General features: G+C 40.6%; 1 protein-coding gene across 1 annotated transcript; it reads left to right on the top strand.

The window, feature by feature from the left end:
* The first annotated feature begins 609 nt into the window (after positions 1-609).
* On the top strand, positions 610-20,482 carry gad2 (glutamate decarboxylase 2). Its single transcript, XM_086306661.1, has 16 exons — positions 610-1,546; positions 1,856-1,918; positions 2,067-2,210; positions 2,852-3,085; positions 4,342-4,432; positions 5,404-5,516; positions 6,195-6,310; positions 6,729-6,808; positions 7,985-8,039; positions 8,212-8,328; positions 10,255-10,319; positions 10,439-10,517; positions 10,607-10,756; positions 11,981-12,088; positions 13,412-13,501; positions 15,995-20,482. Exons 1-16 carry the CDS (start codon positions 1,471-1,473, stop codon positions 16,166-16,168), a joined length of 1,755 nt encoding a protein of 584 aa, XP_086162787.1. The 5' UTR covers positions 610-1,470; the 3' UTR covers positions 16,169-20,482.
* Positions 20,483-20,714: the final 232 nt, after the last annotated feature.

The following is a 20,714-nucleotide window of genomic DNA, read 5'->3' as shown; positions in this document are numbered from 1 at the left end:
TATATATATATATATATATATATACATATATATATATATATATATATATATATATATATATATATATATATATATATATATATATATATATATATATATATATATTAAAGGGTTCAGTTTATGTTAATGAGGCTTTTTGGGTATTAGATAACTGTTGACCAGTGCATTTATAAATCACTGCAGATGGGGCTCAGTGTCGCTTTGATGCCTGCAGGGTTAATTTACACTAATTCGTGGAGACAGAAGGTGACAGTGTTGGAGTTCCACGTGGTGATTTGTAACTAGATATTGTAAGTAACATAAAATGTTATTTCTGTAGCACCTTTGCAGACAAACACACACTGCTTCACAACACAATACCAGAGCAAAGAAAAACAGAGTTAATGTTGTCTTTAACTATTCCCATTTGTTTTCCTCCTTGTATCCGGATATTTTGACGCAGTTAAACTACAGATTTAACGGCTTAACTTTATTTTGGATGGGGTGGGTGGAGGGAGGTGTCTCAAAATCAGACAAAAAAACCCACTTTGTGAGTAAAGAAAGTAAAGCAAGCCCCTCTCTCGGTAATAAATATTTTCGGAGTAACGCGCCCCTGGAGTGAGCGGAGAGAGGAGGGACCCACGAACACTCTGTGCATTTGAACCGAGTCCCCTCTCCGCCCCGCTGTCTCCTCCACCGGAGGCGGGCAATTAGAGGTCTGAAAAAATAGGTCTGCGATTGCTGGGCAGATGAATTAGTTGGCGTTCAGTGTCTGTATGGAGGGTAAGTTCTGTGCGCAGGGGGCCAAAAATGTCGGGGATGTATGGAGTCACGACGCACGACGCAGCGCGGCTCGTCATGACCTGAAGTGAATCACCACGGGATTGCGTTAGTGACGTGAAATTTAGGTTGGCTGCAATTAGGCATGGCTTGTGCGCCGCATATTTACCAGCAGCTGTAGCCTCATAGCTGCTTTTTCCCCCTCCACCATTTTCATCACCATTTTCTTTTTGCTTATTGTTTTTCTCTGAGTCATTTTTTATATAATGTAGCAGCTTTGCATCAAAAGACATTTCACTACATCCGGAACTTGCGCAAACTATCTTGCGCTGTATTGCATTTTTCCCCCTATTAAGTAAAGAGCGTGGCTGCTCTGCGCCGGTCAAGTGTTTGCGGATTTCTTTCTGGACACGGCGCTTCATGCTTCGTGCACCTGTGGACACCTGCAAAGGAGGAAGCGAGGACGCCTTTTGTGATTTTTTTTTTTTTTTTACCCACCCCACGCTCACACACGCACTTACGAGGGTCGGTTTATTTGTAGTGTCTTTCCAGCGAATTAAAGCGTCTGTCGGATGCACGGCTGGATTTCAAGCAGTCTGAAAGGTCTGGTCAGATTCAGCACCACATCGGCTCTGAACAGCTCCCGGTCGTCGCGTGTGGATGGGCTCTGTCGGTCTCCGCGCCTCCTGCAGCTCCTAACTACCGGCAACAATGGCATCACACGGGTTCTGGTCTCTTGGCGGAGATAATGCCGGGGCCAATACCGGGAGTCAGAGCCCGAGTACGCGTGAGTGGCTTTTTGTCTTCAAACCACATCCTGATGGACCGGGCGCAGTAATTCCTGAGCGTTGTCTCAAGCCAGTACCCTGCATTCACCGAACCACCAGACAGGCCTTATAATAGGCAACAATCCTGCTTTCTTTTTTTTTTCTTTTTGCTTCTTTCTTTCTTCTTTTTCTCCACATGAGACATTTTTCGTGTATCTAAAGAGCTGTTTTATTCCAAGTTGCATGGCGCCTTTTGTGTTTCCCTAAACTTGGACTGAAGCTGAAGCCAGCACATCCCTTATCTGATGTATCCCACTTCTCTCTTTCAGCCAGGGCTTGGTGCCAAGCAGCGGCCCAGAAATTATCCGGAGGAATTGGATCGAAATTATGTGGTATGTTGGGGAAGGAGCGGGGGTGGGGGTGGAGACGGAGGGGAAGCTATTTTTAGGCAAACGTGCCAGCTATTTCCATCATAACTGTCTGGCCCTAGAGTAATAAAAATATATATATTTCGATGCTTATTTTTGTGGGTTTCCAAAGCGCTGCTAAATGTCGGGGAGGTGGAGAAAGCCGCCGAGCCGGGCGCCAAGCAGCCGCCAGAGACGGCTGCAGGAACCTGCGGCTGCAACAAATCCTGCAACTGCACCAAAGCTGCTGTGGGCTTCTCCGACCTCTATTCAACAGGTACGAAAGTGCACTGTGAAGCTGGATTAATTTTAAGATTTATTTTCTTCCCCGAGTCCAGACTTGGCTTTACATTGAGCAGTTTTCACTGTGCGAAGTAGGCTAGAAAATAGACATTGTTTATATACAATATTTGTATATAATCATCTTAACTATAAAAGGAAATAATCTCAAAATGCTTCTCAAATATTTGCATCTGATCGCACAAACTCCTGAGAAATGTTTGGCTGAAGTTATCCGCTTTAATCTCAATTTATAAAATAACACATTGTGTATTGGATGAATAGTTTTGTCCATCATTTTCATTTTTTCACCACATTCTGAAAGAGGAGTTATGTTGGTCTGTTCTCCTCAGAGAGGGGCTATTTCCGAGAGGTCACCTTCACCAGAATCGTGTGTTTTGATGTGTTGAGCGCAAAACACGAGATTTTCGTATAAAGCAGAATCAGTGTTCGGACGTGGAAACAACATGACATATTTATTTGTTTGTATGGAGGAAAAATTCAAAGACAAAAAAATAAATAAAACTTTGACTCGTGTAAATATGAATCTTAATATTGCGTGGGAGCATTTTTTTGCACACATTCCTCCGTCCTCAAATAAAAATCACAAAATGTCTCCACTGTAATCCACTCTCGCAGACCTGTTACCGGCCACGGACGGTGATACCAAAACGATGACCTTCCTGCAGGAAGTTGTGGATATTTTACTGGCCTACATAGTGGAGTCTTTCGACCGGGAAACGAAAGTTATTGATTTTCATTATCCGAACGAGCTGCTTCAGATGAACAACTGGGAGCTGCAGGACGAACCTGCGACTCTGGACGACATCTTGATCAGCTGTCGCGCTACATTGAAATACGCCATCAAAACAGGTAGGCCTGGGTATGATTTTATTGCATGCATGCAAATCAATAAATTCACTTTTTAATATACATATATGTTTATTTAAAAAAAATAGATGCTTCGGAGTGTTGGAAAAAAATTCCCCCCAGGCTGTATCATCACGCGCAGGCCTGAATCCCGGCCTTTCGCTCATCTTTGTGTGAAATCTGCCAAAATTCCAATATTCACGCATATAAATGGCAAATTAAAAACACGTTTACAATAAAATAAAAAGAAAAGCTGTATAAATTACAGAGAGCCACTGTGAAAATTATGTTACACCCTAAAAATTATTTAAAACTCGAGTTACTGCAAAACTAAACTGGAAACACGAAAGCGGTAAGCTTAAAAAACCGACCCGGAAAGAGAGAGGCAAACAAAGAAAACGTCTTTAACGTGTTCCGGGTTTAATAAATAAATAAATAAAATGATAAATGATGCCTATAAAGCATCAACACAGTTGTCCTCCTTTTCCTCCTCCTGACCACCAGACCGATAAATGCAGTGACGCAGTAAATCTGGTTCACCAAGTAGGAGATAATAGGCTAATAACCAGGCTTCATAGGCCAAGTCCATTATTCTCCCCTGAGTGACACACGCAGGGGGGATTTACAGCAACGCCACAGGACAGATTTCAGCCTCCAAAAAAAAGAAAGAGAAAAACTGAAAAAATAGTTTATGGTGGTGATGAATATTTAACAACCTTAAAATCAATTAAAATCACACTGTAATGCAGATATGAGCAAAGATGTGAGGATTTCAATCATTTATTGTAACCATTTATCAGCAATTTTCCTCTGCTACGAGAAAAATGTTTATTATTATTATTTAGGAATTATATGGTGTTGAGAAGGACTTGCACCAGGTTTATAAGTACAGTTATATCTTCCTTCCTTAATTCCTTTGTCTTCTTTCTTTCTTTCTTTCTTTTTTATTTGCTTGATCACCCCCATAAATTACTCTTTATTTTAACGCCCGTGTTTATGACGCACACTGAGATCTAATCACGTGTCAGTGCTGTAACATGGTTTGTGTGTTTACCTTTTACATTACACCAAATGTTCTCATCATTTGGTGTTTTCATTCAGGTGTTTTTTTTTTTAGTTGACTCTGCAGCTACAATTCTAACCCGCAATTAAAGCGCTCAGAAGATGACAGCTTCTGCTCGCTAAGGAAAACCTTAAAATTGCAGCCATCTCACACTCCTCCTCTTTGCCTTCTCCATCCTCTGCTCCTTTCCCTTCAGCCCACCCCAGGTACTTCAATCAGCTCTCCACGGGATTAGACATGGTCGGACTTGCAGCCGATTGGCTAACATCCACCGCCAACACCAATATGTAAGTATGTGGCCTGCTTCATCGCGATTTTAAGCGGTGATAACGATAATGACAATGGATTCCATTTCCGGACCATCCGCGAGCAGTCTGCTCTGCGTCTGCATGGCCTGATAGCGCCCCCCCCCCCCCCCCACCACCACCACCACCACACACACACACACACACACACACACACACTCAGTCATGGCAAATGAAAAGGGGTGAAATGAAAGGCAGGCCCCCACCCCTCAGCCCCCTCCTTGCACCCACAAGGCTCCCCCCTCTTCCCCCTCAGCCTTTTATCCCCCCGCCCCCCCTTCACCTCTGATCCTCCTGGGGATTCAAGAGGAGAAAATTAGCTCTGAAATTAAATTCAGACTAATCTGGAGCTATTTTCACATGTGTGTTTTGGGGGAGATAAACTCTTTTGGCAACTGTGAGGAAATGAAAAGTAAACCTGCTGTTTACAGTGGAGGGAGGTTCAAATGAATACAGCCAATATCTTAATGCAAAAATATATTTAGAAATATATATATAGAAATATTAGGGAGCACACAACAGAGATGCAAGTTTTAAATAGGAGCAGGATGATGAAAATGTGGGAGTTCAAAATATTAAAGGAGTGCATTTTGTCAGTAAAATTTTGGGTGTTTGGCTTGAAAAAATATTTTCATGTGCATTTAAGTGTTTCTATATAAATGGAAAACACTTGAGAATGCATCAGAGCTGTTAAAATGTGTGCACACGATTGACAGTAATTCTGCACTTCTTCAAAAGTGAAGCCAGAAACCTCCAGACAACCTCAGAATCTGAGCATTTTTTAAATGAACCTCTGCACAGGCCAACGACAACCCTCCTTTCCTGAAACGTCCAAACTTCAGATTTTTAAAAAATAATGTCAGTTTAATGGCAGCTTTTTATTTGTTGATGAGTCACGATGGCACCGTGTTCATGTAACGAGCGCCATGTGATGCGTCTTGTGTAACGTGCAGGTTCACCTATGAGGTAGCTCCTGTCTTTGTGCTGCTGGAGTACGTCACTCTGAAGAAGATGAGGGAGATCATTGGCTGGCCGGATGGGCGAGGAGATGGCATTTTTTCTCCTGGTATGTTTGCATGGCAGGTGACGCAGAGTGCTCTGACACCCCTCTGTTTGACTGGAGATGGAACTGGCTGTGTGTGTGTGTGTGTGTGTGTGTGTGTGTGTGTGTGTGTGTGTGTGTGTGTGTGTGTGTGTGTGTGTGTGTGTGTGTGCGTGTGTGTGTTGTAACGTGTCAATTTGCATTTTGATGATATAAATGGAACGTATTTCAAAGCCAATTAGCATAAAATAATTTTCAGTTTAAGCCCCCTCCCCCTCACCCACCCCAATCTTTAATTTCTCCCATGCACTTCATAATGAGAGGCAATCATCGGAGAATTTACTGACAAAGCCTGTGATTGGCTGTGACATTGTGGACAGCGAGATGCAATTTTGGATGCTTTGTCATTTCTTGATATGCTCTTGATGAACAAAAGTTTGTTTTACATGAACATGGACATCTTGAAACAATGTAGCAGCCTACTTTTTTTTTTATCAGTAGTTTATTGGCTTACACATTTACCTAACAAGCAAAAGATTTGTGGTTCAATCCAAGGAGAAGACAGATTCCTTTGGGGTTGTGTCAGTAAACATGCAGAGCTATCTACTGTGGCAGCTCCTTGAGAATAAGGGAGCAATCGTTTAGAAACCCTGCATCACTCCCTGGAGACACGTCCCTAACTCAATCCTGTCTGTCCTCCAGGTGGTGCTATTTCTAACATGTACGCCATGCTGCTGGCCCGCTTCAAGATGTTCCCTGAGGTGAAAGAGAAGGGAATGTCATCCGTTCCCAGACTGGTGGCCTTCACATCCGAACATGTAGGCATCCGTGTTTAAAATCCGATTCCTCACGGCATCGTCAGTGTATGTCTGCTTGGCTCAAACGGTGAACACTGAACACTATTTGGACATTTCTTTAAGTCAAATGTCAAAAAATTTATCTTTCAGCTGCTAGAATAACACAAAAAAGATCTCATGGTAACTGTGGCTGTGCTTGATGTGTGACTACGTGTCACTTTAACTCCACCGCTGCTGATAAAAAGCTGACATTATGCACGTCGCATGCAGAAGGACACGAGGTGACTGGTGTGCATGTCACCTTCATCTTTAAAGGACAGCTGAAAGATGCTGTGAGGAAAAAAGCAATGAAATTACAAACAAATCTGTCATAAGACGTACATATTTACGGATCCGGTCACTCATTATCTTTTTTTCCCCCCTTGTCTTCAACTCTTAGAGCCATTTTTCAATCAAAAAAGGTGCAGCAGCTCTCGGCATTGGGACCGAAAGCGTGATCTGCATCAAAGCAGATCAAAGGTAAAACTGGCTTCAGTCGTGCATCATACTTCAGTTAAACCATGAGGCATATTCATTGTTTTTGATGTTAAAAACACTCGATATAGAAACAGTTATTATTGTATTATTGTGGAGAAACACTACAGCCTTCTAATCTTCACAAACTTGTTTTACCCAAACCAATAAGGCCTAAAGACCTGATAATGTTCACAAGTAACAGTAAAGATGTGTCTCTCCTGTTCAGCTTAGGATTCAAATTTATATTTCATCTTGTGACCCTTTAAAAGAAATCCAAACCCTAGACTGGAAAACACTCAATGATGTGTAACTACAATACTTAACAATGACTCATGACTATTTGTAACCTTATAATATGATATGAAATCCTTTATATATTACTGCTTATAGTTGTACTTAAAGGGACAGTTCCTCCCAAAATTACATTTATATTGTTTTCTCCCTCTCATCTGTGTTTCACTTTATCCATCTTATCTGTTTTGTGCTCAGTTTTGGAGAGATGTCTACCTCTTGAATCTGATGGAACTCTCCTCGAGGCGTTAAGAGCATCAAACAGAGTATCAGCATTGTCTCTTTCAAGTAATCGTGAATAGGTCAACCGAATAACCTACAAAACTGTTTCCGTTGCTCACATTCCCCAACCAACGGAAGCAGTAGCTAACATTAAACATTAAAGTCAAGAGAGGTGACATTAATGTTTACAGCGTGCCTGGAAGAAAATGGATGAGCGGGTGGACTTTGGCTTGTATAGTCGCAGTGTGAGCATTATGGGCTCTGGGGGTCCAAGTCCATCCATAAAGGTCACTGTGCCCCCTAAGCTGAATTCTACTGGCATTTAGAACTAAAAGTAAAATTAAGCAATAAAATTTGGCAATAAAAAAGTTTAATACCTCAAATGTTGTAGTAACAATCACGCCAGTGTTAATTATTAGGTTAAATACCAGAGTAAGTCAAGTCTTATGCCTCCCTGTCAAAGTTAGTTGCCCATCCACTCCATGTGCTCTGGTGCCGACGCTGTCCTGTCCCTTTAAGTAGAATTTCAAATGCAATACTTGCACTTATATTTTCTGTATTTCTGTTCCTGTGTTGCCTTTTGTTTTTAAGGTAGAGGCCTTCTTTGCCCACTGACAGTATGACAAACAACTTTAAAGCCAACTAAAGCTTGTTTTCCCTTTGCAGCGGTAAATTGATCCCAGCTGACCTTGAGAGGCGAATACTGGAGGCAAAACAGAAGGTAAGATGATGTACATTTATTACCCTGCTATAAATAGACAGATATGACTTCATACAGTTTTGATTTTATGGGGTGCGCTCGACTGAAACTGCAGAGATGATGAGGGAAATTTGGGAACATATTGTAACAACATAACGGCCTCATATGCAGTATTTTGGTTGCTCTTGTGCAGGGTTTTGTACCTTTCTTCGTAAGTGCGACTGCTGGGACAACAGTGTACGGAGCTTTTGACCCCCTCATTGCCATTTCTGACATTTGCAAAAAGTACAACATCTGGATGCACGTGGATGTGAGTAAAGCTTCCTGATTCATTTAAAGTGTCATATTGACCTTTCACATGTGGGATTTTTGGAGTGTTTGTGCACAAGAGGGATTTTAATGGAGGCATACACAGAAGCAAAGAGCTCACCTCTGAGTTTGACAAATCTATTATGTCTGTCTCGCCTCTAACTGCTTGCGGTTGACCCAGATAGAGAGCGCGCCATTTCCTATCTAACACTGGAGATTAGAAAAACTGGAACAGAGGCTGTAAATCATCTCCTCCCCTGACTTTACCATCATGGGCCGTCTCACTGAAGGAACTCTATCTCTTAATGAAAGTGATTTAGTCCTGACAGGGGGACACCTCTATTAAGAGCAATAAATGGCCTTGTCTGTCATCCCTCAACTAGCTGAGATGGGTAAAAAAAAGCACGCACGCACGCACGCACACACACACACACACACACACACACACACACACACACACACACACACACACACACACACACACACACATTGTGATTGTTAATCATTTTCATTGGTTTATCTGCTAAATTTTCTAGCTACAGCTCCCAGAAAGACATATACTCACTTATTAATGCACTTTATCTGGTACACCTTTGGCCCCCTTTTTGCCCTCAGGTCTGCCTTAATTCTTCCAAACATAGATTTAGCGAGGTGCTGGACACGCTCCTCAGGGGTGTTGGTCCCTTTTGACATCACACCATTGCACAGTTGCTGCAGATTTGTTGTCTCGACATCCATGCTGCTAATTTCCCATTTCACTCCATCCCAGAGGTCCCTATTAGATTGAGATCTGGTGACAAAAAGTCAAAGTTGTGCATTCAGAGATGCTCTGCTTCATACTTTGGTTATAACGAATAATTATTAGAGTTACTCTTGCCTTCGTATCTGCAGTGTGGCCATTCCGTTAAGACCTCTGACACCGGATATTTTTGCTTTTTCCGGCCATTCTCTTTAAACCTTAGAAATGGTTGTGTAAGAAAATCCTGATAAAACAGCAGTTTCTGAATTACTGAGTCTGACTCCAACAACCATCCCACATCAGTTAAATCACCTTTCTTCCCCATTTTGATGCTCAGTTTGAGCTTCAGCAGGTCGTCTTGACCATGTCAGTGTCCATGACCACATCACTCAGATGTTGCCATGTGATTGGCTGATTAGATATATTCATTAGGAAGCACTCGAACAGATGCAGTGTATATATTCATAGACAAAACAGTGATATTAAAGTGTACTAATACTACTACTGTGTGTGTGTGTGTGTGTGTGTGTGTGTGTGTGTGTGTGTGTGTGTGTGTGTGTGTGTGTGTGTGTGTGTGTGTGTGTGTGTGTCACAAAAATAGTCCCTGTTGTGTTTTTAAAGCTTAAATATTAAATGAGGTTTGGCTAGTTGGCAGAACTTCTACAGAAATCAAAGGCTTTAGTGCTGGAGTGTTAAACATGTGGCCAGGGGGCCAAAATTGGCCCACCCAGGTGTCTAATCAGGCATTGTAGATGGCTTTGCAAAATAGGAAAAATGCAGAGGAGCTTGGCATACATGTTGGAGTATTTACTGTGTGAGTGGATGAAGTCAGTAGTACACAAACCATTAAATGACAGGAAATCGGATAGAAATTTTTTTTACAGTAAAAAAAACCATTTTGTATTAATTAAAACAGCAATTCTTTTTTTTTAACTTATGGCACAAAGTTCGGGTAATGAGCTGCCAGTATGATGTCTGTCATTTTGTGCTCAGACTTAATTTTTGAAAGTTTAACCACAAGGAGCAGTGCTGAGGTTTTTTTATTTACTACAGCAGTACTTCTTTGTATTGTGGAAAGACTGAGACAGTTCATTTTTCTTAAGACGCGTCAGGATTTCACTATCAGTTTTATACATGGATGGTTTATTAAATGTGGATGCTAATGTCTTTCATCTCTTCGTGTTTCAGGGAGCATGGGGAGGAAGTCTGCTCATGTCCAGGAGACACAGGTGGAAGCTGGACGGAGTTGAGAGGCAAGTAACTGTTTTATGCGGTTTGGCCCCAAATGTGCAAATATTACAAGCTAATGAGCATTTGATATAACGTTGAATGATGGTTGGTTCTTTTTGTTTTGTTTTTTTTTTAACTGCAGGGCCAATTCAGTCACATGGAATCCACACAAAATGATGTCCGTCCCTCTGCAGTGTTCTGCCCTGCTGGTCAGAGAGGAGGTAGGCCTCAAATTCTCAGCCCCATGCTGCGTGTTCCTGCTTTTGTTTATTGAGGTGATTCTGTAAATGCTCTGGCTCTCACTTCACAGGGTCTTATGCAGAACTGCAACCAGATGCACGCCTGCTACCTATTCCAGCAGGACAAACACTACGATCTTTCTTACGACACCGGAGACAAGGCGCTGCAGTGTGGACGTCATGTGGACATCTTCAAGCTGTGGCTCATGTGGAGAGCTAAGGTAATATAAATATAAATATAAATATAAATATAAAGTTTGATGATTGTAAGCAGCTATTAATAGGGTATAAATAATAATAATATGCTAGAACACTATAATCAATGAAGATTGGTGTACCGTCTGCAAAAATGTATATATTTGGCAGCATGGGTCTGTTCTGGGACCTCCTTGGCCTTCTGCATCGTTACATGGAAAGCTAGAGGCAGGGAGAGCAGCAGCAAGACCTCACCTTTGATTGATAAAGTGATGGCATGCTGCTACAGAGCAGAAATAAATAACAACAGCCATACTGTTAAGTCAGACACAGCTAGAAAAGGAAGAGCTGTGGATCCAGATGTGTTGCAAAGCAGCTTGCAGATTTAAGGATGTTAAACTGTCTTAAAAAGTGCATCTTGTGCAAGATTTGTCAGACTAATGGTTAGAAGAGTATCAGATGAACCATCAGCTGATGCTGGCTGTCATTAAGCTAATCCAGCTGTTGTCAGACTGTTGCAAATGCTTTCTCTCTTTTCAGTTAATTAAGCTGCTTCCACTTGTTTCACTTTTCATCTTCGTTTTGGCTCTGCTATATTATATTAATGCATTTTTTAAAAAAATTTCTTATGCATAGATTATATATGAAAGCTTCTCAAAATTTCAGTCATTCACCCTTCTAAGAAAATGTGTCAAAACTCAGAGAAAAACTTTGTGAGTTATTAAGTCAAAACTAAAAATAAAAACCTGAAATTTTGAATTATGGACGTCAAATAAATTAAATGACGGAAACTGAGTTTAATTTCGGAGAAGAGGACAAACTCTGAGATCCTACAGCAACTTCTAAATGTCTTTTATTTGTTTGTTGTCATTTTAAAATTGCTTTTATACTTTAATCTATATACTAATATATATTAATTCAGTATTTATTTATTGTTTGAAAGTGTCTTGTGTCGTGGATATGTGACATCAGGTGGGGGGAAAGCACCACTTTTAAGTTTTATGGACCAAATAAGATGCCACACAGGCCCCATTTCCAGGGACCAGATGACCAGATTTAAATCACATGGTCAAATATTCAACCTATCCTTGTTGGTCACTCATTGGCTAAAATGCATTTGGCTGCATATGTAACACGTTTTAGATTGACCCTGATGAAGCCCAAAGCCAAATGTTCTCTATACTATATAATAAATTTATATACTGCTGTGGAGTTTGAGCAATTACAGATAAACATCTTTTCTTTGACAGGGCACCATTGGGTTCGAGGCTCAGATTGACAAGTGTCTGGAGCTGTCCGAGTACCTCTACAACAAGATTAAAGACAGGGAAGGATACGAGATGGTCTTTGATGGCAAAGTATGTTCACATTCATCTTTCACTCTCTCTAAAGGATAATTCATCTGCAGTCACACAATCATGGAAAAGTAGCTGACATTAGCCCATGTCGCTCCTTTTTCCTCAGTGTCATTATTGCTGACTTGATTTCCATGCAGAGTGTTCTGGCTTTGAGTTGGATGAATGCCATTTTTACCTCCAGATGCCAGTGTAATGTGCTGCTATTATGTTTAATGAATAGCATAACGGCCCATAATTGCTCATATGCATATGAATAGCGTGGTGTCTGAAATATCCTGCACTAAACTGAAGTACAACACAAACATATGTGGGTATGAAGAAAACTCTCTTATGAAAGGGGTGCTTGGACACATGGGGTAATTTATTATGAAAGCTCTTTAATGTTTCAAGCCTTATTGTTTTCCTGCTGAGTCCCAAAAAGGCTATGAGCATCATAACCCAGAGGGGGATGAGAAAAAGCCAAGTCCTCTGGGCAATGGCCCAGGTGCTCACTTGTCTGTGCCTTCCATTGAGCCATTACATCAATCTGATGTTGAATATACTACAGCCAAACCAGCCCAGCTGTATAAATGAGGCTGGTGTGCATGGTTAGTCAGCTGTTGGTAATGAATGCCCTTCCGCTCTTATGCAGACAGGCAGGTGGGGAGTTCTTGCAGGGATTCGGGTGCCAGAAAATAGCACTGTGAGGAGCTTTCAGACATCTAGTGACAGAAGGCACGCTACCTGTCCGATGCTGTGAACTCATATTGGATTGTTGCTCTGGGATGCAAATCAGCATTTTCATTCAAAATCAGTTTGGCTTAGGATACAAGCATTTTAATGTCATAAGATTTCTGCAGGATTTTAGGCATGAATAGTTTTGAATTCTACAAAACGGCTGTATACCATGTTTAAACTGCGTGTATAAAGGTGTAGGTATATGTAATACGCACACAGACTGTATATAAAAGATGGACATAGCCGCCTCATCCATGTTGAATCCTTAATTTTCAGAATTGGTTAGTGCTAAATTATATCACCTCTGCTGTCTGGCCCTGCCTACTATATTTTTTTTACTTTGTCATATATAATTAAATTCATAATTCGCCATTACATAAAAAAGTAGAACATATTCTGCACCAGGGTCATTTTGAAGTTTTAAAGATATGCACACCAAGACCTGCTCTAAAATTTAATGGGCTTATGAGTAATCATTACTCTCGTGAACGCCAAGATAAATCAGCATTTTTTTAAATTATTTTTTTTTATACAACTGCACTCAGTCGCTGTTTGTTTTTCCTCAGTTTATTCCTCTGATATCTTGTTGTCTGTGTGTCCCCTCAGCCTCAGCACACCAACGTCTGCTTCTGGTACCTGCCGCCTGGCATCCGCTACATGGAGGACAAAGAGGAGAGAAAGAAACACCTGCACAAGGTGGGTACTCTCAGATAAGGAGTCTCACTGTAGTATCTCCCCAACACAACTTTCACGAGCCCCGTCATTCATATCCAGCTCGACTATCACACATCTTTCTAATTAGGGGCAACTTATACTCAGGATTAAAATAATACTTTGCCCTGCACATGAGGAGAAAAAAATGGCAGCGGTCTTAAACAGGACACAGAGTACGGGTTAAAAAGAAGTGAGGCTTTTCAGCTGGCTAATGTGCTGGCCATTCAGAGGATACCACAGCAGCAGGGGCCTCATAATTGACAATCAGGACAAACAGATGGCGTTCATGTCTGCTGTACAAAGACCACTTCTCTCTCTTCTCTCTCTTCCTGTTGACTAGAAATCGTTACCAGCTTCATCATTGCTCTGCAAATGCAGATGTTTCCCTTTGTTTTCTTTGAAAAATTACTTGAAAAAACACCATGGTCATGCTTCACCGAGTAGACAGACTGACTGGACAGCTTTCCACACTCTGACTCTGAGCCTGAGGGGTGATGTAATGCTGCCAGATTAGCACTTTGAGGAAGAGCTGAGAACTGAAGGAGCCCTCATCAGTTTCCACGTGTCTTAATGACATCCTCTAATGGATGAGGAGAATGGGAGGAACTGTTAAAAGATTGATTTGAGGGAAATCAGCACACAGTAAATTATTTTGCAGCAAGCACGCCAACTGCAGTGAGACACCTGCAAGACATTAGGAAAGAAATGACTGATTATGTGATGAGAGCTGTATGGAAACAACTAACTAATCTAGCAGGCAGTAATCTGAAACTGAAGCCAACTTCCTCGAGAAGTTAGCTGAGTGTTAAAGCCTGTTTTGGTAATACCCACAGACTTATTAAAATTCTTGCACGATTATTCTGGGTCATATGAGCCACGGTTAACTTAAGCCCTTAAGCTAAAGCTGCACTCAAACTGTCACTTGAACTTGCTGGATCTCATCTGCATATCCTGAAGTTGGTCACGACGAAACCTTTTTATACAAATCCTCTAACCAACCAAGCCCTAAAAATGATATTCCAGAGACACAGACGCAGAGGAGTTTTCTCTCAGTGAGCCGTCTAACAGGCCGAGCGTCGGTCAAAACGAGCACTGAGAGTTTCAGACATGAAATTGAATCTGTCGCCGCTCATCACTGCAAAGAATCTACACCAGCATCGTGACTCTGCTGAGTACAAAATAAATGAGCATCACCCCTGGCTTCACTCTTAGAGATAACCTCTCAGCATGGCAGGAGCAGCAGTCATGGGGCTGTGCACCCAGCTGCTGTTACATTTAGCTGTCAGATCGATGGGGGGTAAATGACCTACATGGTCTGTAGGTCTGATGAACCTGGGAAGAACTTTGACTTGTATAAACAAACAAGCACCCATTTAGATCCGATTACACAGAAAGAGAAGTAGTCAGGCAATACTCTCCCAAACTGTTCCTGCAATTTGAGTTAGACGACTGTTAACAACCATGTAAAATGTAAAAACACGAACTAAATGCTAATAAAATGGGATATGTGATATGTGAAAAAAAGTAGTTCTGCAATCAAATCATTTAAAGTACTGAGAATAAAATATTATTTTCCTACATTTTTATTTGAGAAATTTAAAAATGCAAGTAAACAGTGATTTTATTAAATGCTGACACAAAATTTATGAGAAAATGTCAAGATCCTACAGTCGTGCAGAGTTTGCTGAATTCTTGTTCTTTAATAGTTTTGTGTTTCTTTTTTTTTTAGTTTTGTTTAGGTTTTGTTTTGCTCTTGAGCACTTTTAGCCTTTAGGTGTCATTATATTTGAGTTCTGTTTACTGTATGCATTATTGCAGCTTTATTTGCCTCGTTGGTATTTCCCTTCATCTCCTCATCTCGTTCCATCTCTTCTGTTAAGTTCACTCGAGTTCTGTTTGTCCTTATTTGAATATATTTCCTGTTTTTGTTTTGTGGTTGTTTGTCTCCTGTGTTTTGCATTTAGTTTTATTTCCCCTTCAGCCTCGTTAGAAAATTAATAAACTGCTGTAGTAATCTGCACAAAAAGAGTATGAGTTGACGTAGATAGAAGAAGGACACAAAATGACCATAAACAAACTCAAAACAAACACAAAGTCAGGATATAGTCTGAGGATATCCTTTCTCACATTTAACACTAAATAGAGGACAGTCCACTTCAGGCCCGCTCTATTTATTGAAAATACTGTGTGCTGGTCTGGGTGTTTCTTGCTTAGAGCACGCAGGAGGTAAGACACGTAACGCTGTGAATTCACAGGATGCTTACCTGCTTACCTATTCTTTGTTAACATGCTTAACTTTGCAAAGCATCTAGCTGTATAGCTCACCATGTTTGTGAGGTACGGTTGGGAGACTTTTTCATTTGCGCCCAATGGCCCATTTTGTCTCTGCCCTGACCTTCTGTGTATCTTTCACATATTTTATTCTCTCTTCCTGAAGGAACAGCAATTCATGCTGTATTTGTTGCATGTTGTCAGGTGGCTCCCGTCATAAAAGCCAGAATGATGGAGTACGGGACAACTATGGTGAGCTACCAGCCACAAGGGGACAAGGTCAACTTCTTTCGCATGGTGATCTCAAATCCTGCTGCTACCTTTGAGGACATCGACTTTCTTATTGAGGAGATTGAACGACTTGGCCAGGATCTATAAGACACATCTCTCCAAATCCTCTTGTACTTTTCCCCTTGACGGATGAATTGTTTGTCGTGAATGTACTGGTAAACTTATTTTCTTTTCTCTCAATCTTTCCTCCAAAGTCTCATATTTAAGAGTATATTTGAGACAAAAGATCTGCAGATATATCCATATATTACGTATTGTAGCTTTGCCGTGGGCTGACTTGGTCCAAAGCTATGTAAAAGTGCTTCTGTCTGCTTCTCCTGTAGTGTAGTAGATCCCAGAGTAGTGTAAGTGACGTAACTTTATATGTAATTTTTGTGATATGAAATGCTTGTGCAATAAGTCGATGAGAAAGAGTTTATTTCTCAATCATTTCTCATTTGCCGAGTCCGTTGTTAAGTGCCAAACGTGGTTGTGTTCTATTGTAACTTTAAAGCATTTTAAACTTCTCGTTTAAAACAAAAATAGCACTTCACCTTACCTCAGCTTAATCAACTGCCTTTACATCTGCACATTACACTCAAAGCAGGGCAGAACTCCTTCTCTTACCTGGTGTTGTTACGCAGTGCCAGCACATGTTAAAGACATAACCCAGCCAGAGCAGACTGCATGATGGAAACGTGAAAACAGAGCAGTTCAAAGCATTTACAATCAAGCCAGTTCACCACCCATCACCTCTGCCTTTGACAGTTCAACCTGCAGCTCATGATGCTGCTCTGCTTATTGATTATTAAGACTTTTTTACTCTCTTTCTAATATGTTTAGGCGATAAAGGCTTGTAAAACCCATGTCGCTGGACATTGTTGACTTGCTACATGAATACATCGAAATGGGATCCATTTCCATCCTTGCTGTATAATTAGCTTTGCTCCATATGTTAGAATGAAGATCGGCACTTGAGCTATAATCCTTAAGTTTCCAGTGTATTGAACTGCATTGAATAGATTTCAGATTTTCTGCAGTAGTCATCAACTGTATTTGTGTCCTGTTACTGTTGCTATGTGTGGTAGTAGTACCAGTTGTTTTCCAAAGCATTTCACCTAACAACCTTGTTTTTTCATTGCATATTTGACAGACTAACTGCTGAAAGCCAATCTGCTGCCTCCAGGGGCCATTACATACATGTATTCATTTCCTTGGACTGAGTAGCACACCAAGGTAGTAGTTGAGTAGACTTTTTTTTTCTCTTCTTGGAAAGGACACCAACTGTGCACATGACCAGACATGTCCAAGGGTCTACAGTTTGCTTTATGTAGGCTGTGTTGGGAACATTAGTTTAGTCCAAACAACATAATGAGTCTAATGTAAATTACTTCAAATTCTCTTAGAATTCTTCTTGACCGCTTGACATTTTCATTTTAAAGGAGGACAAATTAGGTAATTGTTTGACTATTTGATCACAACCCTGATGTTTCAATACAGCTCCCAAATTAAATTCATTGCTCAGTAGAGGTATACCCCAAATACGTAGGGTTACCTTCCTGCCAGCCTGCATCATTAACTCACATCTTTGAGACTTGAAAAGGGGAAGACGTACAAAGAAGCATGTTGAAATTTAGTCCTTGCCTTGTTTCTTTTGCACAACAATATATGGGAAGTATGTCCAATTGATCATTTAGGCAAAGTGCTACCAAGGTGCCCCAAAGGGCATCATAGCCCTGGCTTCACTGCATGCCCACTGCCATTTATATACAGGGAATTTGCAGTACTAAAGATTCACTATGAATGGATCTGTTATCTAACTTTGGGGATATTCCTTGTACAGAGAGTCTATGTCAACGTTTGGCAAAAAATGCCTATATATTTTGTTTTATTTAAAATGTTACAAATGAATTGCTTTTTAGTGCTGGTTGCAGTGAACCTACTGGAACTTGGATGTTACAGGGTACATGGTGCATTGCCCAGGTGGCAGTTTAAGTCATATCCCCTTTTTTCGCCCCATCAGGTTCTTTAATTCCAGTACCATCTCTGGGCACTGCTCCCAAAGCTTTGTGGCACCGAATTGCCGCTAGCCTGCCAAATAAACCAGGACAGAAATCTTAAGGATTATAACTTTAAATATGAAAGAAAAGATTTTCTTTTTGTAGTCATGCTTTTGAATGAGCACTTACTGAAAGGTTGTGGATCTTAAGAAACCAAGAATTGGGCAATAATGGGGTATTGTTGGGATATAGGATCTTAACCTGATTTGCAGCTACTGTATACCTGACATTACTTGCACTAAATCACTGTTGGGAGGAGCTGCATCCCTTTGCATTGCAACTGAGATTTTGTCTTTCTGCATTCACAAGCAATATTTGAGTATGGGTCCAATATATATATCTATATATATATACATACGCATATATGTATCCTGCATAATATCAAAAGGATCAATAGTAAATGATAATCAAGTTTCCAGACCAAACCCATGGTAGTTTGCAAAAAACAAGGACAAAAAAAGAAACCTGGAGTAAAAGCACGCTTATCGTAGGCGGGTTAGTTGGAATGTGAACCCTGATTTATCAGGCAGAGGTTCTGTAGCATTTTCATTAGAACAAGTTAGAAAAGCACAATTATAGCTCAACATGGTCGGTCAGTGAACAATCACTTTTGATCATAGACTGTAAATAGTATTTCAAGATGTCCTAAGTACATATCTTTGTGTATACATACGTGTATATAAGACATTTAACCAGAGACTATTTGTGAGGTAAAGTTCTTCATATTTTCTCTATCTCCAATATAGATTACCTGTATTTTCATCCGGTTTGTCCAAAAGGCTTTTTTCCTTGTGTGTATGTATGTATGTATGTTCGATACTTGATTTGTGACTTCTAGCTATTTCAAAGATGTGTTTCAGGGACTGGCTTTAAAGAAATTGATAGATTTTACTTTGAAATACTTCCAAGTCTTACTCAGAGACTCGGGTGTTTGGATTTTCAATGAATATGCAAAGCCATTTTGACTCTGAAGCCCCGTGTTTTTCGTGCACAAGTGATACTTGACGGTATGTGCCAACTGTGTACCTTAGTGTGTTTGTAAGTGTGTTGCCTTAGTATGAATTTTTCAGTATTGTCTAGTTTTCCTCCAAATGGGAGGTTGTGCACTTTAGAGTATACACATGATCAAATAACGTGCAATGTCCGATGGTTGTCCATAAGTTGATGTTTAAAAAAAATTCTACTACTCAAGATATGTAATTTAAGCTCTTTGGTCTGAATGTGCACTGAATCGAGGGTCTGCCAGAAATGAAAGGATTTAATTTTTTCTCAGTTTGTAGATATTGTAAAGCTTCTCCTTTAAATGTTTTACATCTCAACGGAGAGTTGCCTAAAGTTTCAAATTTTTACTTTCTGTTTCGCCCCAAACCAAAATTGGCTTCCACACTGTGACACAGACAGCATGATTTATTACAGCGACAATAAAATCTCTCTTTGGTAGTCTCGGAAAGCCAGACACTTTGTTTCTCTTGCTGCTGCTGCTAGACTTGCTTCCTTTGCACGACATGCATGCGATGCCTTGCCTATCCAGCTTGTTTGATATACAGTCTCCTATATATCTATTTATATCTATCTCTCTCTCTATATATACATATATACAGTTTGTGTAGCTCCTGTAATTAGCTTTAGTGTCCGATGTATAGCTTAGCTTGTAGATTAGTGCTGTCGCTCTAGCCTTTACATGTGATCTCTGTGTCTTGAGCTTCCTGTAAAGTTTCTTTGTGCCGCCAGCATGCTAACCTCGCCTAGCATTGTACTCCTCTCCGCGCTTGATCTGACTTTCTCTATCCTCTGTCTTTCTGCTTGAAGACTGTCGCAGCTCTGAACGTAGCGTATTATATCTATATGTGTAGTCCCTCAGCATGTCTTTCTGAAAGCTCCTCTCTGCTCTGCGCCTGTACGACCTTTTTCTCTCTTTCTCTTCCGCTTCGCCCTCTGGTAGCAGTGACAACGTATCCCCGCGCTTTCCTCTGACGTTTCTCGGCTGCCCGCTGTCGTTCTGTTCGCGTGTCTGAGACGGTGTGTTGGCATGTGTCATGGTGCCCACAGTGTCACCGTTTCTGATGTTTGTTTCACAAAGGCCCTTGACTCTGTGGGATGTATGCGAAATAAATTTAACTTAGACTTTAACAAATATATAAGGAAAAATTAGACCCTAGTTTCTTGCTTATGAGAAATATTGTTTATAAGAACAGTTAAAACTCCCAGTATTCAGAGTGCAGATCATTTCACTGAATATGGTGCAATTTTGAATCATACATTCTGCAAACTGCTGTGCTGGCTTTATCAAACGTTCATTTGTCCTGAACTATATGTTGCTCTTGGGAAAATAGAAATAAATATTGCCAAAACAAACAAAAAAGTGTGAGTCTCTGTTATTTTTACTCAAACCTACAGTTTTATGAGTATACTCATTGTAGCCTGCAGCACTAATGAGTCCTCAAACATAGTGAATGGAGCCAAATGGCTAAAATATCTAAACCTGCTTTCAGACAAAAAGCTGTAAAATTTTACAGTATACACTCAGGGCCACTTCATTAGCAACACTCTGTGGCAGCAACTCTGAATGTCACACAGTTGGGATTTTCCCAGAT

Source organism: Aulonocara sp. 'chitande type north' Nkhata Bay, linkage group LG9 (genome assembly GCF_057382095.1).
Source record: "Aulonocara sp. 'chitande type north' Nkhata Bay isolate Kocher_YH1m ecotype deep benthic linkage group LG9, A_spYH_male_GT1.1, whole genome shotgun sequence".
NCBI classification, from domain to species: domain Eukaryota; kingdom Metazoa; phylum Chordata; class Actinopteri; order Cichliformes; family Cichlidae; genus Aulonocara; species Aulonocara sp. 'chitande type north' Nkhata Bay.
This window is presented reverse-complemented; position numbering and strand designations above follow the sequence as displayed.